The sequence below is a fragment of the Geotrypetes seraphini genome, chromosome 2, assembly GCF_902459505.1.
Source record: "Geotrypetes seraphini chromosome 2, aGeoSer1.1, whole genome shotgun sequence".
Taxonomy (NCBI): Eukaryota; Metazoa; Chordata; class Amphibia; order Gymnophiona; family Dermophiidae; genus Geotrypetes; species Geotrypetes seraphini.
In genome coordinates, this window is record NC_047085.1 from 51235574 (window position 1) to 51257188 (window position 21615).

A 21615-nucleotide genomic window follows, 5' to 3' on the forward strand; every position below is an offset into this window, starting at 1 on the left:
GACCTTTCCTTGCACTAGTTCATCAAGATTCACTTAGTAAATTTTTCTTTGTAGTATTTTCCTTCTTTAACTCCAACAGTGAGTGAGTTGGGTTAAACACACACTGCTGTTTGTATGGTGCAGCTACTTGTTTTTCCGATTGATACTACTTGCAAAAGGAATGCCTTGAGAAATGTGTTCTGGTTGTTTTCTATTGTCACTTTCTATGTAGGGTTATTTTGTACAGGTAAAGCTTATTTTGTTTCTTAACTAGAAAGGAATGCATCAATTTAACAAGCCATTCCCTCTATCCCACAACAGGACAGTCAATTCTCTTTGAAACATCTCTTCAATTTGCAAAGTAAGGACTTGTGCTGCAGATAATTACCCTGAACAATGACAGTGAAAACCAATAAGCCCAAAAAGCAAAACAAAGCTTATTTTCAAAGGATTCTTGTTTGGAAGTTGAGTGCAATGATGTCACTGCTAAAATTTTCAATTTGTAAACTCCACTGATAGAATAAGCATGCACAGACCCTTTGCAATGGTTTGTCTAGATTTCACTAATTTAGAACACCAAACTGACAACAGAAGACTTGAGAGTTGATGATTCTCTCATTTTTGGAAGAAAAATGAATCCTTTTTCTTAAGACTTTTAATAAGTTATACATATTTCAGAAAATATTTTATTTCATTGTTTTGAAAAATATTATCTATATAACATTCTACCCATCCATTCTTCTTTATTTCATTTATAAAAAGGGATATTTTGAGTTTCTAGCAAATTGTAGTTAAGCATTGCTACAGACCAGGACTGTTTCTTCAGCATTTGTAGAAGCTGTTTTTGACACCAGCTGATTGTATGTCCATGACCCAGCTGTGTAGGCAAAACACGGCCATGTCGAGGGTGTGTTTTTTGAGAGTGGGTTTGATAATAGCTGACTTCCAGCTGAGAGGTACTGTCCCTGTGGAGAGGGAAAAGTTAATGATGGAGAGGATAGATTCTGCATGGCGTCTTCTGTGGACAGTAGAAAGCTGAATGGGCAGGTGTTGAGGATGGTGCGGGAGGGCTTGAGTTCTCTCAGGATGTCGAGAACCTCAGCTTAGGTAGCCAGATGAAGTTGGGAGAGAGTGGTAGAGGATGGGGTATTTGTGTTAGGTTGGGGATGTGCTGGTGGAGGTTTGGTGCTGGTGGTGGTGTCAAGATTATCGCAAATTGTTTGTACCTTGGACTGGAAGAAGTCCGAGAGAGTCTCACTATCAAGTTCTGTTGGGTTGACCGATGCAAATGTTTAATGAGCAATAAAACTTGTGCCAGCTGCTTAGCACAGCTTAGTAAAAAGGCTCCAAAATGGTAACTACCGTCTGAAAAAATTGCAACTATTTTTAATTTTTTCTAAGCATGGGCAGGCTAAATTAGTGCAATTTTTTTCAGTACAAGGTCTGAGGACCAATGGATACTTCTGGGGAGGTCCTCATCATTCTGGATTTTCTTCTGCTACTCTTGACTGTTTATTCAAGCTCACAACAGAAAGGAGGAAGTGAATGAGAGGAAGAGCCACATGCTTCAAATGCAAGGCATTTCTCAGTAGACAAAGAGAATGTAATTAGAAATGCCCAACTTCTTGAGGATACATGTAATAAAATGTTTGAAAGTAGACTGGTGGGTTGGATATCACTGACACACACTGGTGAGCAGTTTTGAGGTCTTGCACAGGAAGATATTTTGTGGCTCTCCTTCAACTTGTTTGAGTACAAAGTGAACCCAGCTTAAAAATTAGTGAAGAACACTGAATTAGGAGATCATGTGTATTGGGTCATACCAAGGTACTTTGAATTCAGGATCCTGTCTCTGATGATGGCCATTCTGGGTTACTAGTACTAGGCAGATCCTAAAATATACTCGTAGATCCATTTCTTATAGTTCATTACCAGAAATGAGCAATGTTTTTCCTTGGTCTATCTGAGACAGTTTCATTTTTTGCAAGCCTAGGATATCTGGACTGACAAATTGAGAACAAGTTTGTATGCATCTTTATTCTTATTGTCACCTAATTTCACAGGAGATTTTGAGTTGATTTTGGTATATATGCTGAGCAGATTTTCCAGATTAGTTTTTTCTTTGGGTAGAAATATCTGTCTGTAATGCAGACCCTATCAGCTCTGCCTTGCATTGCTTTCCTTATAATAAAACAGAAAATAAATGTTTCTTTCCCTCTAGTCGTTTCTGGATATAACTAACTGAAGAAATGCAATCAAAAGAAAATGCGATTAATTTTTCACATTGTATTCTCTGTAAGAAGAAAGATGTACTTCTTTTAACCTCACATTTATTTTTCTTGACATTCACTTCTACGTTGGTTTATTGAATTTTCAGGTAATAAATAGCACTGTGTTGGAATTTAGTAGCTTATAATACGCATGCTATGTCGTCAGGAAAACAAATTTAAACCAGTTCCAGTACATTTCCTGTTTGCCTATCTGTCTTATTTTTTTGCAGATGACTAGCTCAGCAGGTTCTTATGTTTCTTTTTTTTTTTATGTGTACATGAAGAGCTGTAGATCTCAAATTTAAAGGAAAATATTCTTTTTTTAAATTTAAATCTTTATTGATTTTCCAAACCAACAACAGTGCAATAAACAATTAGATGTACATATAATAAATCAAGAAAAAGCACATTTATCTTTCAGAAAAACATGAACAATCACTTTTACCCTTCCCATCCACCCACCCAATTGACTGAACAAAAAAAAAATGATATAAAGATTCCTTCAATATTCATTCCCAATTTAACATCTATGAAAATCTAAGATATCCCCAGCCCTCCCACCCACCCCTTGGATATGTAAGTTATAACTGGAAGTATATTAATAAATCAGTCAATTATTAATAAAGTTAGTTAATGGACCCCACGTTAATTGAAATACTAAGTAATACCCCGTTGATCATTAATCATTTTTTCCATCCTGTAACAAAGACATAATGAGTACCACCAAAAACTAAAATTCAAGCGATCAAAGTTTTTCCAATTTTTTTGACCATTTGGATGGCTATCCCAGTCATAATTCCTAATAGCCTATTTTTATGTTTATCAATTTTTTGGCTTAAGGGATAATAATGATCCACAGATTACTGTTTCATAAGATAACGGAATCACAGTCTCTAAAATCAAATTAATATGTCCCCATATTGACTTCCAAAAGTTGAGTATCAAAGGACAATAGAACAGTAGATGATCCAGTGTCCCTATATCAAGATGACAGTGCCAGCATCTATTAGATTTGGAACTATCTAATTTCTGTAAATGAACAGGGGTCCAGAAACTTCTATGTAACAAAAAAAATCCCCATATTTGTCTCATAGATGCTGATGCCGCACATCTCATCCTCCAAGTCCAAATTCGTGGCCATTGAGACACAGAAATCTGCTGCTTGATCTCAATGCTCCAAATGTCTCTAAGCCTGGTTTTTGGTTTCTTATTCATATAACCAGATATTAATTTATACCACTGGGTGGCCTGATGCCCTAAGAAATCTGTCTTGGTAGGGGAGAGTCCAAACGGTTAAGATGATGATTTTGCCTGTGGTTTGCTACCAAATGAGTATGTTGCCAGTTTATTTTCAGGGGTCCTTTTAGAAGAAGTTGAATTGCATTCTTACCAAATTTATTTGGCTAGGTAAAACTTATGGAATTGCTGTAGTATCTTTACAAAAACCAATTGCGGTGGGTGGGGTAAATTTCCTAAACTTTTATAGGTACCATCAGGCCTATATACTACTTCAGGGTATGTATTTGGTCCTTCCTGAGCTCATGGAACATCTTCCTGATTGGTTGTACTTAGAGTGGCAACTTATGTCCCCATTATGGCTGTCTCATGTGTTCAGTATCAAGTTACCTTGTTATGTTAAGGACAATAGTATTATATTTGACACCTGGAAAACCTTGAAATTTATTAACAATTTAACAAATTCCTGTAGAGAAATCCATGTGTCAATCCTTATGGCTAAATTCCAAGATTCAAATTGGCGAGTCTAAGATCGCCTGGAAGCACTGGATGCAGGCAGGCATACGTATACTAGATGATGTTATATGAAATGGGAAAATGCTTAATTTTTCACGACTGCAACAATCTTTTGGTATTTCAAAGTCTCAAATTTATAAGTGGTTGCAGTTGAAGCAAGCCATTCAGAAGGGTTTCCCTGATTGGCAAAATTTAAAAAAATCAGTATAACTTGCAGGTCCTATGCTTCCAGACAGATTTCCTAGGGGGGAAAATATTCTTTTGGTGGCAGTATTTATACCTTGAGTACCAAATATCTATTCATGTTAATATTGTGTAAGCTGCAGTGATTCCTAGCTGACATTTGCGGGATACAAGAGTAGGTATGGTATGGTATATCTGTTCATTCTAAGCACATTCTGATCACATTGTAAAGAGTCTTTCACTCAACAAAGGTTGTGGATATAGAGCATTAAGAAAGCATAAGAAAATGTTTTACAAAAATAATAAAAATAATAAGAATCATTACAGCATTATATTTTTGATGCATTCTAAATGTTCAAAATTCTGCTAGGTCCGGGGATTACATCTTTGGCCATCAAGAGATGTCCACAGACCTATGGCTTCTTTTACAAAGCCATGCAGCCCTTTAAATCTCTATGGGTTTCGGTGCCATTAGCGCAGCACAGCCGCTAGTTCGGCTTTGTAAAAGAGACCACTAGTCTTCAAGGTATACATGATGAATAGTTGGCAGGTATAATTTATAACCTTATCTTGAAAGTAAATGACATAGAACATAAGAATTGCCTTACTGGGTCAGACCAATGGTCCACCAAGCTTAGTAGCCTGTTCTCACAGTGGCCAATCCATGTCCTTAGTACCTGGCCAAAATCCAAAGAGTAACAACATTCCATGCTACCGATCCAGGGCTTCCCCCATGTCTTTCTCAATAACAGACTATGGACTTTTCCTCCAGGAAATTGTCCAAACCTTTCTTAAAACCAGCTACGATATCTGCTCTTACCATAATCTCTGGTAATGCGTTTCAGAGCTTAACTATTCTCTGAGTGAAAAAAATATTTCCTCCTATTGGTTTTAAAAGTATTTCCCTGTAACTTTGATTGTCCCCTAGTCTTTGTATTTTTTAACAGAATGAAAAATTGATCCACTTGTACCTGTTCTACTCCACTCAGGATTTTGTAGACTTCAGTCATTTCTCCCCTCATCCGTCTCTTTTCCAAGCTGAAGAGCCCTAACCTTTTTAGTCTTTCTCCATACGAGAGGAGTTTCATCCCCTTTATCATCTTGGTTGCTCCACTTTGAACCTTTTCTGGCTCTGTTATATATTTCTTGAGATAAGGAGACCAGAATTGAACACAATACTCCAGATGAGGTTGTTTGAAAAATTCATTTCCTAGTGTGGTTGCGTCATTATGAACTGTTATTCTAAGTAAAAGTTTATATAGTATTGTCTTAAAGAACATTTGCACTTTTAAGAATTATTTTGTATTTTCCTACCATCTTGTATTTTACTGATTGTCCAGTCTTCTTTGGTGTAAACCGCCTAGAAATCAGCCTTTTATGGTGGTATAGAAGAATAAAGTTATGTTATGTTGCACCATGGAGCGATACAGGGACATTATAACATTCTTCGTCTTGTTAACCAACCCTTTTTAAATAATTCCTAGTTGGCTTTTTTGGCCGCCGCCACCACACATTGGTCAGATCCTTTTCATGGGCGCTAGCCTCCAAGTTGGACCCTACCATCCAGAAACTGTGATTCGTGTTATTCTTCCCAATGTACATCACTTTGCATTTGTCCATGTTAAATTTCATCTGCCACTTGGACTTCCAGTCTTCCAATTTCCTAAGGTCTACCTGTCATTTTTCACAATCCGCAAATCTGCAAATCTGCAAATTTTATCACCTCACTCGTCGTTCCAATGTCCAGATCTTTTATAAATAAATTAAATAGCACCGGTTCCAGTACAGATTCCTGCGGCACTCCACTATTTACTCCCCTCCATTGAGAAAAATGGCTATTTATTCCTACCTTCTATTTTCTATCCGTTAACCAATTCCTAATCCACAACTGAATTTTGCCAGCTATCCCATGACTCTTTAATTTTCTCAGGAGCCTTTCATGAGGAACTTTATCAAAAGTTTTCTGAAAATCTAGATACACTACATCAACTGGCTCACCTTTATCCATATATTTTTTTGTTACCCTCAAAGAAGTGAAGCAAATTGGTGAGACAAGATCTCCGTCAGCTGAACCCATGCTGACTTTGTCTCATTAAATCATGTTTGTTTACGTGTTCCACAATTTAATTTTTTATTATTTTTTCCACCATTTTGCCCAACACTGAAGTCAGGGTTACCAATCTCCCCTTTAACCCTTTGTAAAAATTGGTGTAACATGGCCACCCTCCAGTCTTCAGGTACTATAACCTCTAATTTATTATTATGTCCTTCCTTCATTTATTGAATTACCTGTAAACCGTGTCGAGCTCTATCTTTATGGAGATGATGTGGTATAGAAACTTAAGGTTTAGTTTGGTTTACTATAGACAATTTTAGCGACAGGTTACAAATCACAAACAGCAGGTCTGCAATTTCATGTTTGAGTTTTTTTAGTACCCTAATTTATTTATTTATTTTTTAAATAAAAAGTTGTCTAGGCTGTCAAGGTACAGTATTCTTCTGGGAAAGAGATGGATTGAGCCACACTAGTAAATACCAAAACTAGAAGAAATGAAAAATAATTGCTATAATTTATTACTATTTTGTTATTTTTATTTTCCCTTATTTATTTTGTTCTACCACACAGCATAAGAATTGCCACTGCTGGGTCAGACCAGTGGTCCATCGTGCCCAGCAATCCTCTCACGCGGCAGCCCGCAGATCAAAGACCAGTGCTCTTAAATGAGTCCAACCTCACCTGTGTATGTTCCAGTTTAGCAGGAACTTATCCAACTTTGTCTTGAATCCCTGGAGGGGTTTTTTCCCTATAACAGACTCCAGAAAAACATTCCAGTTTTCTACTACTCTTTGGGTGAAGTAGAACTTCCTTACGTTTTTATGGAATCTATCCCCTTTCAACTTTAGAGAGTGCCCTCTCGTTCTCCCTACCTTGGAGAGGGTGAACAATCTCTTTATCTGCTTAGTCTATTCCCTTCAGTATTTTGAATGTTTTGATCATGTCCCCTCTCAATCTCTTCTTTTCAAGGGAAAAGAGGCCCAGTTTCTCCAATCTCTCACTGTACGGCAACTCCTCTAGCCCCTTAACCATTTTAGTCGCTCTTCTCTGGACCCTTTCGAGAAGTACCGTGTCCTTCCTCATGTATGGCGACCAATGCTGGACGCAGTACTCCAGTTGAGTGCGCACTATGGCCCGGTACAGCGGCAGGATTACCTTCTCCGATCTGTTTGTGATCCCCTTCTTTATCATTCCTAGCATTCTGTTTGCCCTTTTTGCTGCTGCCGTGCATTGTGCGGACGGCTTCATCGACTTGTCGATCAGAACTCTCAAGTCTCTTTCCTAGGAGGTCTCTCCAAGTACTGCCCCGGACATCCTGTATTCGTGCATGAGATTTTTGTTACTGACATGCATTACTTTACACTTATCCATGTTGAACCTCATTTGCCATGTCGATGCCCATTTCTCGAGCTTGATTATGTCACGTTGCAGATCTTCGCAATCCCTCTGTGTCTTCACTACTCTGAATAACTTCGTATCGTCTGCAAATTTAATCACCTCACGTGTCGTATCAATGTCCAGATCTTTTATAAAGATGTTGAAGAGCACGGGTCCAAGCACTGAGCCCTGCGGCGCCGAGTATTGTCCATTTACCCCCACTCTCTGTTTCCTATGCTCCAGCCAGTTTTTAATCCACGTGAGTATTTCACCCTTGATTCCATGGCTCGCAATTTTCCGAAGTAGTCGTTCATTCAGAACCTTGTCGAACACCTTCTGAAAGTCCAGATATACAATGTCGACTGGGTCACCCTTGTCTATCTGCCTGTTTACTCCCTCGAAGAAATGCAGCAAATTCGTCAAACAAGATCTGCCTTTGCTGAAACCATGCTGGCTGGTCCTCATCAGACCCTGTCCATCAAGGTGATCAATGAAGCAGTCCTTTATCAGTGCCTCTACTATCTTTCCCGGTACCGAGGTCTGACTTGCCGGTCTGTAGTTTCCCAGATCTCCCCTCAAATCTTTTTTGAAGATCGGCGTAACATTCACCACCTTCCAGTCTTCCGGAATCTTTCCCGATTTGATCGACAAATTGGCTATTAGTTGAAGCAGTTCAGCTATAGTCCCTTTCAGTTCCTTGATGATCCTCTGATGGATGCCATCTGGTCCCAGGGATTTATCGTTCTTAAGCCTATCGATCTGCCTGCATACCTCTTCTAGACTGACCATCAACCCTGTCATTTTCCCGTCTTCATTTCCAGGATATAGCCTGATATAGTATGCTGTGTATATCCTCTTCGGTAAATACAGATGCAAAAAATAAAATAAGGGGCTAGTCCAGTGGCTCAAATGGTAAGTTCTGTGCTCCTACTGCTATTCTCAGTCTGGTTGAGGATGCTGCAAAGGCAGGGTTCACAACCCCACCGGATGAGGAGAGCTGTGGCCTTTGTATGGTGAGATACTTAGCCAATTAGAGGTGCATGACTGCTGAAAACAAAATAGCTGGTATGATACTTGGTTGGTATGTCCCATTATCTATTTGTGTTCTTTAGGTAAAAGTATTATGATTTAGAAATCAGTTTAAACATGCCTGGTACATATAAAGGAGATGATTACAGGATGGTTAAACATCATTTACTGTATGTGTGTAAAATACTGATGTACTTCAGCATACACATATAAGTAGCAATTTTAGAATAGATGCTAACCATATTGGTGGGATGCAGAAGTCTGTAGGTAGCATTCACATCTGTGGCCTTTGTATGGGAAGACACTTGGATGCCCAATTTAAAGTACACCATTGTTGGGTTCCAAATGAAGGAAATATATGACTGGTGTTGTTATAGTGGTACTACAGTATTTCTTTTTTTTTTTTTTTGTGGGGGGAGGGATGGTAATAGTGTAATAATCCCTAGTTACTGCACATGAAGCTTTATAGCATAAGATTCTAGCCTGGTTCCAATTATCTGGAGGAAACAAGATTAGAAGACTCCCAGGTTTTAAAAAAAAAGTCAGACTTACTGGCCTGTAATTCCCTACTTATTCCTTATTTCCACTTTTGTGTAGAGGGACCACATCAGCCCTTCTCCAGTCCTCTGGTACCATTCTCGACTCTAGAGAAGCTTCAGATGTACACCATTCAGCCCCATCGCTTTGTTATAATGTGACAAAATGAAGTGTGTTTGTTTCCTCTGTTTACAAACTCATGCATTTCTGTTCAGGGACTGAAGTGACAGACATAAAGTATGTGTCTTGCTAGGGTTACAGGGCTGTATGAAGTCGGCATGAATATGCACCTAGGAGTACAGACAGATAAATGAATGGCACCTCCACAATGGACATTATTGCTTGGGCAAAACATGCCTTTAAATACTCTAGCTTTTCTACAATGTATGTGCAGAGGAAAATGGGTTCTTTTTCTAGTTTTTTCAGAAAATAAGCCTAATATGTTTAGTAATCATTCCTGGTCCCCTTCAGATTAGTTAGTTTGTCCCTTTATTTCAGCATTTTTTAAATGTTTGAAAAGTAACATCTTACATTGGATAGCTCCTAACAGTGGAAGTTCTACAGAAGTACAATGGAAAAGAATTCAATCACAAACTGTACTCTAATCAGAATGATCAGATTCTAGTTCAGTTAGTTGGAGAGCCAGCAAACCAGTTATTCCAGTATTTTATCAGCTTTGTATTAATTTACATGTTAACTAAAACATAGCAAAACAATTTGCATTCCTCATCTTGCATTCCTTTCTGATTTCACTTAAGGATTCATATTGCCATGTTTTAGGATATATAAAAAAAATAAATAAATCTGTGTACATGAAAATAATACAGCCTTGTGTAAAATGTTGTTTGTTTTTCATCATTTTAGGAGAGCACACAACTGCTACAAATGCCGGCAGTGCAGTTTCACAGCTGCTGATACTCGGTCTTTGTTGGAACACTTCAATACTGTGCACTGTCAGGAGATGGATGTCGCTGCAACTAACGGAGGAGGGGACACTCATAGCACATCTCCTGTCAAGGAAGAGTCCAAAGCTGATGTAAAGGTGTACAACCTGGTTAATTCCGACTCCAAAACAGCAAATTCTGTTTGCGACAGTATAGTGAAGAAGGAAAAGATAGAAGAGAAAGAAGGGATGAAAGAGAAAGATTGGGCTGATGCCTCCAGCGAAGACCTTCGAAGTATGTCTTGGAGAGGAACGGAGATTCTGAGGGGGAGCCCATCTTACACGCAAGTGGGTTTGGGTCTCCTGACAACAGTTTCGGTCAACCAAGAACAACCAAAGCCTTCGAGAGAGAGTCCAAATGTAGAGGCTGCCCATCTGGTGCGCCCTGTGTATGGTTTGACTGCAGAGCCCAAGGGCTACCTGCAGGGTGTGCCAGGAGGAGGAGGGGGAGAGAAGCTTGGATCAGTCGCTTCACAGTATCCTACATCAGCAGATAATAAATCAAAAGATGAATCCCAGTCACTTCTACGGGTAAGATTCTTTCTTGACTTATTAAATTTTGTATTTATTTGAAAAGAAAACTTAACTTTGGAATAGCCTAGTATGATGTTGGAGTAGGTGTGATGTTCATTTGTGATCTTTTGACACCACAGAGTTAAAATTAGTTGCAAATACTTTGCAAACTTGTGTCGGTTTTGTCCTGTGATAAAATGCCTCTTTGCCTTTGCTGTTAACTGTGTTTGAATTTCTTTTAATATTCCTGATGATCAGGCAAGATGAAACTTTTGGAAGGAGATTTTAGAGACCCAGAATGCTGCACATCTGTTATGCTAAAATATCCAAATGCTTTTAAAGTGTAAGGCAATGTGACTGTGCATATTTAATGAGCAAATTATCATCAGACAAAATGTCTGGTGAGTTGATAATGTAAAACCTGAATGTGGTGATAATGGAGAAACGCAATGCTTTCAGAACACAGGATTCCAACAAAACTGCTGTGCTGGCTACTTTTAGCTTATTTATGAAGGTACCCATGTTGATATAAATGTGCCAGGGTCTGGTATCCAAAATTAGAAAATTGTATCTTTTTTTTAATAAGAAAAATAGCTCATTATCTCACTAAATACTTTATTTGGGAGAAGTAGATCTGTTTGCTTCACTGGGCAGTTTGTAGAAATGTATCTGCTTTTGAAAGTACTTCCAAATTTTGTTTTTGCCCTTTTCTCATATTTTTATTGGATGTACAAGAGTAAGATAACAAAATAATCCAGTAGACAGGACCTGCTCACCAGTGGATGAGCAGACAGATGAAGAAATGTTTACAATGATTAGGAAAGTTGGTAAATTGGGGAAACAGTGTAATAGTGATTTCAGTTACCACACATCAAAAGGGTCTTTGATATATGTCAAACAAAAATCAAAACATAAGCTCTAAGGAATCATCCACATCTTTTAACTTAAGAAAAATAAAATGTGGCGAGAGAGCCTCAGTTTAAAAAAAAGAGCTCATAACTAGTCAAAACCATAGACCTGCTCATTCTTTTATAGGCTAAAAAAAACCCTCCATACTAGAAAAACTTATAATAATTATTCAAAAAGTAGTTTCACATGAAAAAAATATTGCTGTTCCTCAAAACATAGTCCAGTCTCATACACAACATCCTATAGGCAGCTATAGGCGTTCTACAGCTGTCTAAATCAGTCAATCGGGAGGCATGTTTTCTCAAAAAAATGATCCCCAGGCAGGCCGCCTATATTGGAGGCACCTCCAGGAGCCTAGGGAGGCCCTCAAGCCTGCCTAAGCTTGCCTAAGGCTAGGCGGTAGCCTTAGGTGAACCTAGGCGGCCCTATGCATTTCCCTAGTAGAGCGGGAGACGCTTACAATGTAGGCCAGCAAAATGCTGGCCTACATTGTAAGTAGACGCAGCTGCTATACTTAATCGCGGCAAGGGATCTCCCTGCCGCGATTAGTATAGCATCCGTGGTTACGGCCGCCAGTCTCCCCTCCCCCCACCCCCTAAATGAATGAGGCAGGAGGGATGCCCAATTCCTCCTGCCGAAAGCCCCCCCCCCTTCTTCAAGCTTCGCTAGGTCTTTCTTCTTGTTATTCACACTATCTGATGTGCCTACTCTATTGCAGATTTTGGTATCATCCACAAAGAGGCACATCTTACCTGACAACCCTTCAGCAATATTGCTTATAAAAATGTTAAAAAAAGAACAGGCCCAAGAACAGAAACTTGAGGCACACCACTGGTAACATCCCTGTCCTCAGAGCGATCTCCATTAACCACTAATCTCTGTCATCTTCCACTTAACCAGTTCTTGACCCAGTCCGTCACTTTTGGCCCATCCTGAGGGCACTATGTTTATTTATTAGACGTCTGTGTAGAACACTGTCAAAGGCTTTGCTAAAATCTAAATATACCAAATCTAGTGGACTCCCTCTATTCAATTCTCTGGTCACTCAGTCAAAGAAACTGATCAGATTTGTCTGACAAGATCTACCTCTAGTGAATCCATGTTGCCTCTGGTCCTGCAATCCACCAGATTTCAGAAACATCGCCACTCTCTGTTTTAAAATTGTTTCCATTAATTTCCTTACCACAGAAGTCAGACTTACTGGTCTGTTATTCCCTACTTCTTCCTTACTTCCACTTTTGTGTAGAGGGACCGAATCTGCCCTTCTCCAGTCCTCTGGAACCACTCTTGACTCTAGAGAAGCATTGAAAAGGTAAGTCAGCGGAGCCACCAGAACTTCCCTAAGTTCTTTCAGCACTCTTAGATGTAAACCATATGGCCCCATCGCTTTTTCTACCTTTAATTTAGCCAGCTCTTTACGAACACAACCTTCTGAAAATCGATCAGAGTCTACCACTCCTCCATCCTTATTTACATTTGTCTTTTGCAGTCCCGCGCCCTGTGCTTCAGCCATGATCATAGAATAGAAATATTTGTTAAGCGATTCAGCTTTTTCTTTATCAGCTTCTACATATTCCTCCCCTTCGCTTTTGAGTCTCACAATGCCACTTTTGTACTTCTTCCTATCACTGATATATCTAAAACATGTCTTGTCTCTTCGTTTTACCTTGTCAACTGTTCTTCCATTTGTATCTTTGCTTTCCTGACTACTTGACCAGTCTCTCTTAATTATATTTTTGCCTGTCTTCCCCTTTCTGTGATCTTTTGTAGTTTATGAAAGCTAACCTCTTATTCCTTACTTTCTCAACTACTACTTTTGAGAACCAAAGTGGCCTTCTTTTCCTCTTACTTTTACTTACTTGCCTCACAAAAAGGTTTTTTGCCCTTACCATAACTCTTTTCAGTTTGCCCACTTCATTTCTAGTTCTTCCAGATGTTCCCATCCAGACAACAATTCCTTGACGTAATCCCCCATCCGAACAAAGTTAGTTTTTTTTTTGTTTTTTTTTTTTTTGGGGGGGGGGGTTAAGCCTAGAACCTTTACTTTTGAATGAGCCTTCTATATACCAGACTTAATATTAAACCGTAGCATGCAGTGACCAGTGGATGCCAGATGATTACCTACTGTAACATCAGAAACACTTTCTCCGTTTGTAAATACTAAGTCCAGTATGACCTTACCCTTTGTGGGTTCCATTACCAACTGCTGGAATAGTCCTCCTTGTAGAGAATCCAAGATCGCCCTACTTCCAGAAGACCCTGTAATAGGGATTCCCCAATCAACATCCGGCATGTTAAAATCACTTATTAGTAAAACTTCCCCTTTTTTAGATATATTCTGAATGTCTACTATGTTTAGCGCCCCAAAATTATAGACGGGGAGGGGGGGAAAAACTTATCACACAACGCTGAATCCAAAATTGCAGAATAATCCACTTCATGAAAAATCACTTTAGTAATGCTCACTGTATAGCTTAAGAAGTGCTCAGAACCTTTTACAGTAGAAAAACCACAAACTGGGGTCATGTCCCTAAATGTGCCTGAATGTGCTTCTAGGTCAGCCGCGGGCAGGATTTGCTGCATGTGTCTTTGTGAAGAGAAGTATGACAGGGAGGAGGGAGCCGGCCAGAGGAGGCAAATACCCTTGGGATGGAGGCATGAATTTGGAACAGAGGGGAAGAAGAATGACGAGGGGTGTGTTGGGATATGGAAGGGAGAATCAGGACCCCTGTTCGTAAGTACGAGTCCGATGTAAGTCGGAAGATCCTAACCCCGAGACTGCCTTTACTATCACCCTGTTACTGGGTATTTCCCATTGGCTGGAGTTTCAATTAGATCAGATAGAATTTAGCTTCAAATATTATAGCAAGAAAATTATATTCTTTCTCGTATTCCTACCATAAAAGAAAATAAAAACCATAAATCTTACTCTAAGATAACCAGGAGCTATTCTGCACATGACTGACTGGAGGGTGGAGGGTGAAAATGCCTCAAAATTATGTACACCAGTGAATTCCAAGGGTAACTAGTAATAGAAGTAATTGTTGGAATTGATATTCAGCCTGGGATATTCAATACCAAAAGCCATATAGTGACCAGCACTGAATATCCAGGAATTAATGCTGACTTGTGGAGCTGTATAGTTAGACTGCTAAACCATATAGCTAACAGAATAAAGTTCAGATAGCCTTTTTACTGACCTAACTTGATGTGGTTAGTTATCACAGCTAACCAAAATAACCTCGGCACTATCTGAATATGTTAAAAGCTCTTGCATAGATTATTTCTCTAAAAACATTTTCTTTTTATCTATTTTTGTCTGCATTTTATGCTATGATTTCTGTAATAGTCACGGTGCATGTCAGCAGATAGTGAAAACTATGGAACGTGTATAACATGATAGGTTTTTGGGATCAAAAGTAATATGAAAATGAACATTAGGATCTACAATATTGCTCTGGCTCGATGCCATGCTTGTCATTAAGAATAGCTTTGCTATTCAGTGTGAAAGTATTGTTTTACAAATTTCAAACTCTTCAACTCCTTATTTGCTACGTTAGAATCTCAGCAACTAAATGTCCTATATTTATATTTAAGGCTAGAGTTAATTTTTAATTTTCTTACACGGACACAGCGTGAAGGTACTGTCAACTGCATCATGAATTACATTTAATAAGTGGATAAAATAAATTATTACGCTAGCTTGTAATTATCAAGCCTTGAGACAGGAAGTAAGCTTTCTTAAATTAGGGGGCCTCGATTTGTCAGCCTTCACATATGGCAAGCATTATTTCAAAGATTGCAGATAATGTCCCTTTTTCATTCACAAGCATACTGTAGCTATTTAAGAGGGGTTCATCTGACCTACACACTAGTCATCGTTTATTATCTGTGGTATATTAAAAAGGAGTATCATATGAACTGTAGGAAAGTAAAACTAATTTTGAAAACTCATGAAGTATTGGATATGGAGGATGTCTTTATCAGGCCAGCAGACCTAGACACAGGGATCTGGGAGAATTTGATTTTAACACTATATGCAGAAACACAAACTTTACTGTTAAGCTGTCTTATTTTGAGGGGCAGTTTCCAAAAATTCTCAGGTTTGGGATAAAGTCCATGGGTGCTTTTCTCCACTGATTTTGCACCAAGATTCAAGGGAGAAAATATTCCTGTGTTTTCAAACTTGCTATGGGTATGTACTTTAGCACCTGCTTTTTGTGGGGGAAGATTTTCTATGGACAATGTAGGTAGACTTGATAATTCTGTCCAAAACATGGTCCTAGGAATGGCTGCCCTAAAGGTAGCTAAAATGTGGGAGAATGCAGATACTCAGGAGTTTTACTAAGCTGCAGTAAGCACTTGCAAGCTTACAACAGCTTGAAAAGGCTCACATCAAGATGTGCTCAGGCATCCTATGATAATTCCCAAATCTGAATTCTAGGCATAAGTTAAAAATGTATTTTTTATTTTTTGGTTGGGGGGGGGGGTGGTCAAAAAAGGACATTTCAGTGCATCAACATTAGTGTGTGCTGTTAACGTGGGATTACCATGTAAGCCCTTAGGCTATGATTCTATAAAGTCTACCTAAAGTTAGGTGGTGATATCAGCGCCCAATTTTAATTGAGCAGTAGTACTTAATCTGTGCCTATATTGACACTTAACACTGCACAGTCAGCTTTAATTGGACTTAATTGAAAGTTAGGTGCCTAACTAGAAAAATGCAATCCTATTAAAAAATAGGCATCTAGCCAAAAGTGGGCACTAAAAGTGGGCAAGGTTAGGGGTGCATTATGGGTATGTTTTTGAGTTAGGCGCCTCTTTGTGAATCAGGTGTCATTAGGCTCTGATATCGAAGATAAGGCTCAAAGGTTGACATGAATTGGAGCTATTTTAATGCTCCTGATTGGCATCAATTTCTTATGCTTTACTCTAAATATGTAAAGTCCAATTGTTTATTAGACAACTGTCCACCCAACATTATGAAAACTGCTATTTTTTTTCTTTTAAAGCTGAATTATTTAACTGCATCACTTTATTACTGAGCAACAATATGTTTCCTGATATTCTTGGCCACATTCTTATCACTCCCATTACTAAAAGCTCAAAGGAGCCTGTCTCTTCCATAGCTAATTATAGACCTATCGCCAATATCCCTCTTTCTGTTAAATTGATGTTGCTAACTATTTAGAGACATTTAATATTTTGCATGTTGGCCAGTCTGGATTTCAGACACTGAAAAAGTCCTAGCTTCTATGACTTATTACCTTTATCGCTTGTTTAGTTTGGGCAAAAGTGCATTAATTTTACAGCTTGACTTGAATAGTGCTTTTGATTTTAGTAGATCACAATATGCTATTCAAATGCTTGGATTCGATTGGTATGTCAGGGAATGTACTGAATTAGTTTCAGGATTTCTAAAAGAAAAGATCGTACCAGGTGTTTAGCGAAGTTAGTTATTTCTATTCTTGGACCAATTCCTGTGGATCACCACTATCCCCTTCGCTTTTCAACATCTATTTAGTCTCACTGGGAAATCTGTTGTCCGCTTTAAACTTGAAATTTTACGTTTATGTGAATGATATCAGACGTTTACAGATCATCCAAAATGCATCAATCAAAGTTATAATGAAAGCTCAGAAATTCGATCACGTGACTCCCCTTCTTAAGAAAGCGCACTGGCTCCCAGTTGCGCACCGTATAATGTATAAATTAAGTCTGCTTACCTTCAAATCTTTGCTGATAATTCCCATCACTTTAGAGATAAAGAATTATATTTCATCCGTACTTAGGTTGAACAATGGAAAATGGGTTTTCCAAGAGAGAATATATTGATAATACTGATACAAGTACTAATTTACAAGAAACAAAAGGAAAAAGAACATTCAAGGTAAAAACACTGAGGAAGGGAGGGGAATTTAGCCTTAAAAGGCTAGTTTCTGGTTGTTGAAGAGTCTGTCTATCTCTGTAAATATATATTATAAATCCAAAAGTTCTCCCATTTCAGTGCTTAACTCTGAAAGGCATCATTAAATAGGAAACTTTTAAGTTTACTTTTAAATTTATCTAATTGTTTTTCTTCTCTTTAAAAAGACAGAAGGCAATTCCAAATTTGTGGTGCTGTTTAGAGAAAATCTCTGCTCTTCTTGTATTATTATTTTAAGTTAAAAAACTCGGACAAGATGAAAATATTTTTGACTAGTCCAAATGATAAAATCAAAGAGACCGTACTGGGATTGAATGGTCAGGATTATTTGATAAATTCCATTATTAAAATACTCAGGGTTATATTGGACCACCATCTAACCTTTGATTAGCACATTGACTCATTGGTTAAAAAATGTTTCTTTGTATTATGGAAACTCCATACTATCAAAAAATATTTTGATTCAGTATCTTTCAGACTCTTGGTTCAGTATTTAATATTAAGTATCCTTGACTATTGTAACATAATATAACTTGGATCTTTATAAGAGAATCATCAAAAGATTGAGCATCATTCAGAATTCGGCAGTTTGCCTTATTTTTGGCTTGGAAAAAAAAACCAAAAACAGATCACGTTGGCCCCTATTACAAAAAATTGCATTGGCTACCGGTAGAGGCCAGAATTATTTTTAAGTTTGCTTGTATTTGCTTCAAAACTTTAACTGGCTTGGCTCCAAATTCTTTTCTACCGTTTTGAGTTGGCTTGTACCATCAGATGCACTAGCAAATCTCACTTGTTTTCCTTCCCTACATTGAAAGGTTGCCTTTACAAGAGATTCCTAGATAGGACTCTTTCATTTCAAGCAGGTAAAATTAATGATTGGTTAAGTGAAATTATTTTGAAAGCTTTTTCCTACCAATTCTTTAGAAGATCAGTAAAGACTTTTCTCTGATAAATTTGTAACTTAATAATTATGATGTTGTATTTCCCTTACTGTTTAAGAACATAAGAATTGCAGCTGCTGGGTCAGATCAGTGGACCATCACGCCCAGCAGTCAAAGACCTGTGCCCTAACCCAGAACAGCCCTACCTGCGTTGTAACTCCGCTGCTTGTCAGTTGTCTCTTTTATTGTGAACTACTTAGAACTGTTATGGTATTGCGGTATACAAAAATAAAGGTTATTATTATTATCAGTGCCTAACTTTAGGCATATAAAACCCTGGCATAAAATGGGGGATGCCTAAATATTAGAATGCTGAGCTTGCCTAAGCATGCTTAGGTGATGCTAAGCGTGATTCTATAATGGGCGCCTAAAGTTTTATAGAATCAGTGCCTATATCAGCGCCTAGCTTTAGCCTTAGTGCACAGGAAAGACCTGTGTAAGGATGCACTAAGAGCACTCTAATACACTTAATGAAAGAACCCCCTTAATGGGTAAGACGGGTTTTTAGGGGGTGGAGTCCACAGCGAAGTTTCAAGTTTATTATAAATTTGATTGATCGCTTATTCAAAATTCTAAGCGATGAACATCTCAGTAAAATTACAAAATTAAGAGGGCAACAAAACAAACAGAGAACTAAACCTTATGAAACATATTGAAAACTAATTTATAAACATAATAAAACACGAGGAAAGGATGGGAAAAGAAATACAAATTAATTGATAAAAGAGAAGACAATTATGGTAAAAGAACAATAGGAAGGGAAAGAACAACAAATCTCAGAGAAGTTATGGGATTGAAATGAAACTGCTAGTCAGGTTTTCTAATTATTAAATGCATCTTTAAAAAGAAAACTTTTTAGTTTTCTCTTAAATTTATCCAAATTTTTTTCTTCCCTTAAGTAAATAGGGAGGGAATTCCATGTTTGAGGAGCTGTAACGGAAAAGATGAAATGCTGCCGTGTGTTAATAATTTTAAGTGAGGGAATAACTAGTAGATGTTGATCATTAGACCTCAGTGGTCTGGTTGAGGTATAGGGAATCAAGGATTTGTAAATGAAAGCCGGAGTTTTGAATAGCAAAGATTTGTCGGTAAGCAGACTTAATTTATACATTATACGGTGTGCGACTGGGAGCCCAGTGCGCTTTGTTAAGAAGGGGAGTCACGTGATCGAAAATTTCTGAGCTTTCATTATAACTTTGATTGATGCATTTTGGATGATCTGTAAACGTCTGATTTCATTTTGGGCTAAATAGGGCATTGCAATAATACTCTGTGAATGGAGGGCAGTTTTCAGACAGCTAACTTAACGCATATAAATCGATATTCATCTACAAAATTGGCTTTGAAAATTATCCTCTGAATGCTTAAGCATTTAAGTTTTAATTTATCACTTCTACTTTTTTTTTTTTGTATTTTTTATCCCATAAGTACTAGGCTCTGTTGGTATGCATACATGTGTGTTTAAGTAATTTGGTCAGCAATTAGAAAACAGAAATAAGCTCATACATTTCTTCCTTTGGTTCTGGGGTTTTTTTTTTCCTCTAGGCAAAATAACATTTCTGAAAGATGTCTATTCATATCCTTCACGTCTTCCACTGTTACTGAACTAAGTAAATTTTGAGTGCATGTCTATTGTTCTCTGTCTGACACACATTGTGGATGTTCTCTAACATTCATTGGAACAAATTTTCCTTCATTTAAAAAGTGAGATGTTAGGTTTTCAAACTCTGCCGTCAGAGTTATTTCAGCTTTCCCTTCTCTTTCCAATACATGTGATTGTACTGTGGTATGGGCTCCAGCTCAGCTGGAATCAGCTCCTGCCAGGGTTTAAAACACTAACGGCCTCGTTTACAAAGTCGCGCTGCGCTAACGGCCCCAAAGCCCATAGAGTTTTAAAGGGCTTGGGGGCTGTTGCCGCGTGGCAGACGCTAGCACGGCTTTGTAAATGAGGCCATAAGTCTTCTTTCTTAGCTATCAGGGTGACTGTATTCAGACAGCTATATCCTTTAAGATCCCTGAAGAGTTACACTCTTAATCCTAGCATCTTGGAGTCACCATTGTGAAACAAATGATATCCCTCCTTCTTATATTTCAGATAATCTGGTAATCTGAAGGACAGTTCTCTGAGGATCACACTGGTTTACATAATTTATAACACAATTAGTAGTGCAAGGACAGCTAGAGATCTCAAAAATGAATTAAATTGATTATTTTGAAGCAAAGAACCTTTGAAATTAAATTGTGAGGGTTTTTTGTTTTATTTTTTTTGTCACTTGGGATTGCAATTGCTGCTTTTCTCCCCTCTAGTTTTTCTGATGAACAGAAGTCAGGCTCGGGTAGCAGCCAATATTATGCAGGGCACCTCGTACCATTGCCGTTGAGTCATTGGCCTGGCCCTTCCAAGTAATATACACTTTATTGTAAGAAGATGAGAACAGGGCTGAGGTGACCTCGGTATCCTCTTCTAGATGTAATTTAATCATACGGATCTACATGTACTAATCAGGCAGTAAAGATTCCCATTTTGTTATGAGGGATTTTTGGAAAGTATCTGTAGTCTAGGTCTAGTCTAGCGAATAACATTAAAAAGGGGGACAAATCTTTCTTCAGGTATATTAGTGATAGAAAAAGAAACAAGATGGAATAGTACGCCTCAGAAAACCTGACGGAAATTATGCAGAATCGAACACAGATAAAGCCGAACTACTAAATAAGTACTTCTGCTCAGTCTTCACCTGCGAGGCGCCAGGGTCAGGTCCAAAGTTAAAGGTGAAGCATAACTCGGGAGACCCATTTCAGAACCACGAGTTTACACCCAGTGACGTATACGACGAACTATCAAAACTCAAGGTGAACAAAGCTATGGGACCGGACAATCTGCACCCAAGGGTGCTCAGAGAGCTGTGTGACGTCCTGGCGGAACCGTTAGCCGTACTCTTCAATCTCTCTCTCAGTACGGGAAAAGTCCCATTGGACTGGAAAACAGCTAACGTCGTTCCTCTGCACAAAAAGGGTTGCAAGGCAGAAGCTGCAAATTACAGACCGGTGAGTCTCACTTCGATTGTGAATAAGCTCATGGAAACACTAGTCAAACACAAACTAGACACGATCCTTGATGAGGAGAACCTACGCAACCCCCACCAACACGGTTTCACCAAGGGTAGGTCATGCCAATCCAATCTTATCAGCTTCTTTGA

General features: G+C 38.4%; 1 protein-coding gene across 5 annotated transcripts in view; it reads left to right on the forward strand.

Moving 5' to 3' along the window:
- The window catches only part of TRPS1 (transcriptional repressor GATA binding 1), a 524235-nt gene that overhangs the window by 238832 nt on the left and 263788 nt on the right, over nucleotides 1-21615 (forward strand). For all 5 annotated transcript variants that reach the window (XM_033933036.1, XM_033933038.1, XM_033933037.1 and 2 more), the window contains one exon: nucleotides 10048-10657. In XM_033933036.1, the coding sequence (XP_033788927.1) occupies nucleotides 10048-10657 (610 nt within the window). The remainder of the gene's footprint in view (nucleotides 1-10047; nucleotides 10658-21615) is intronic.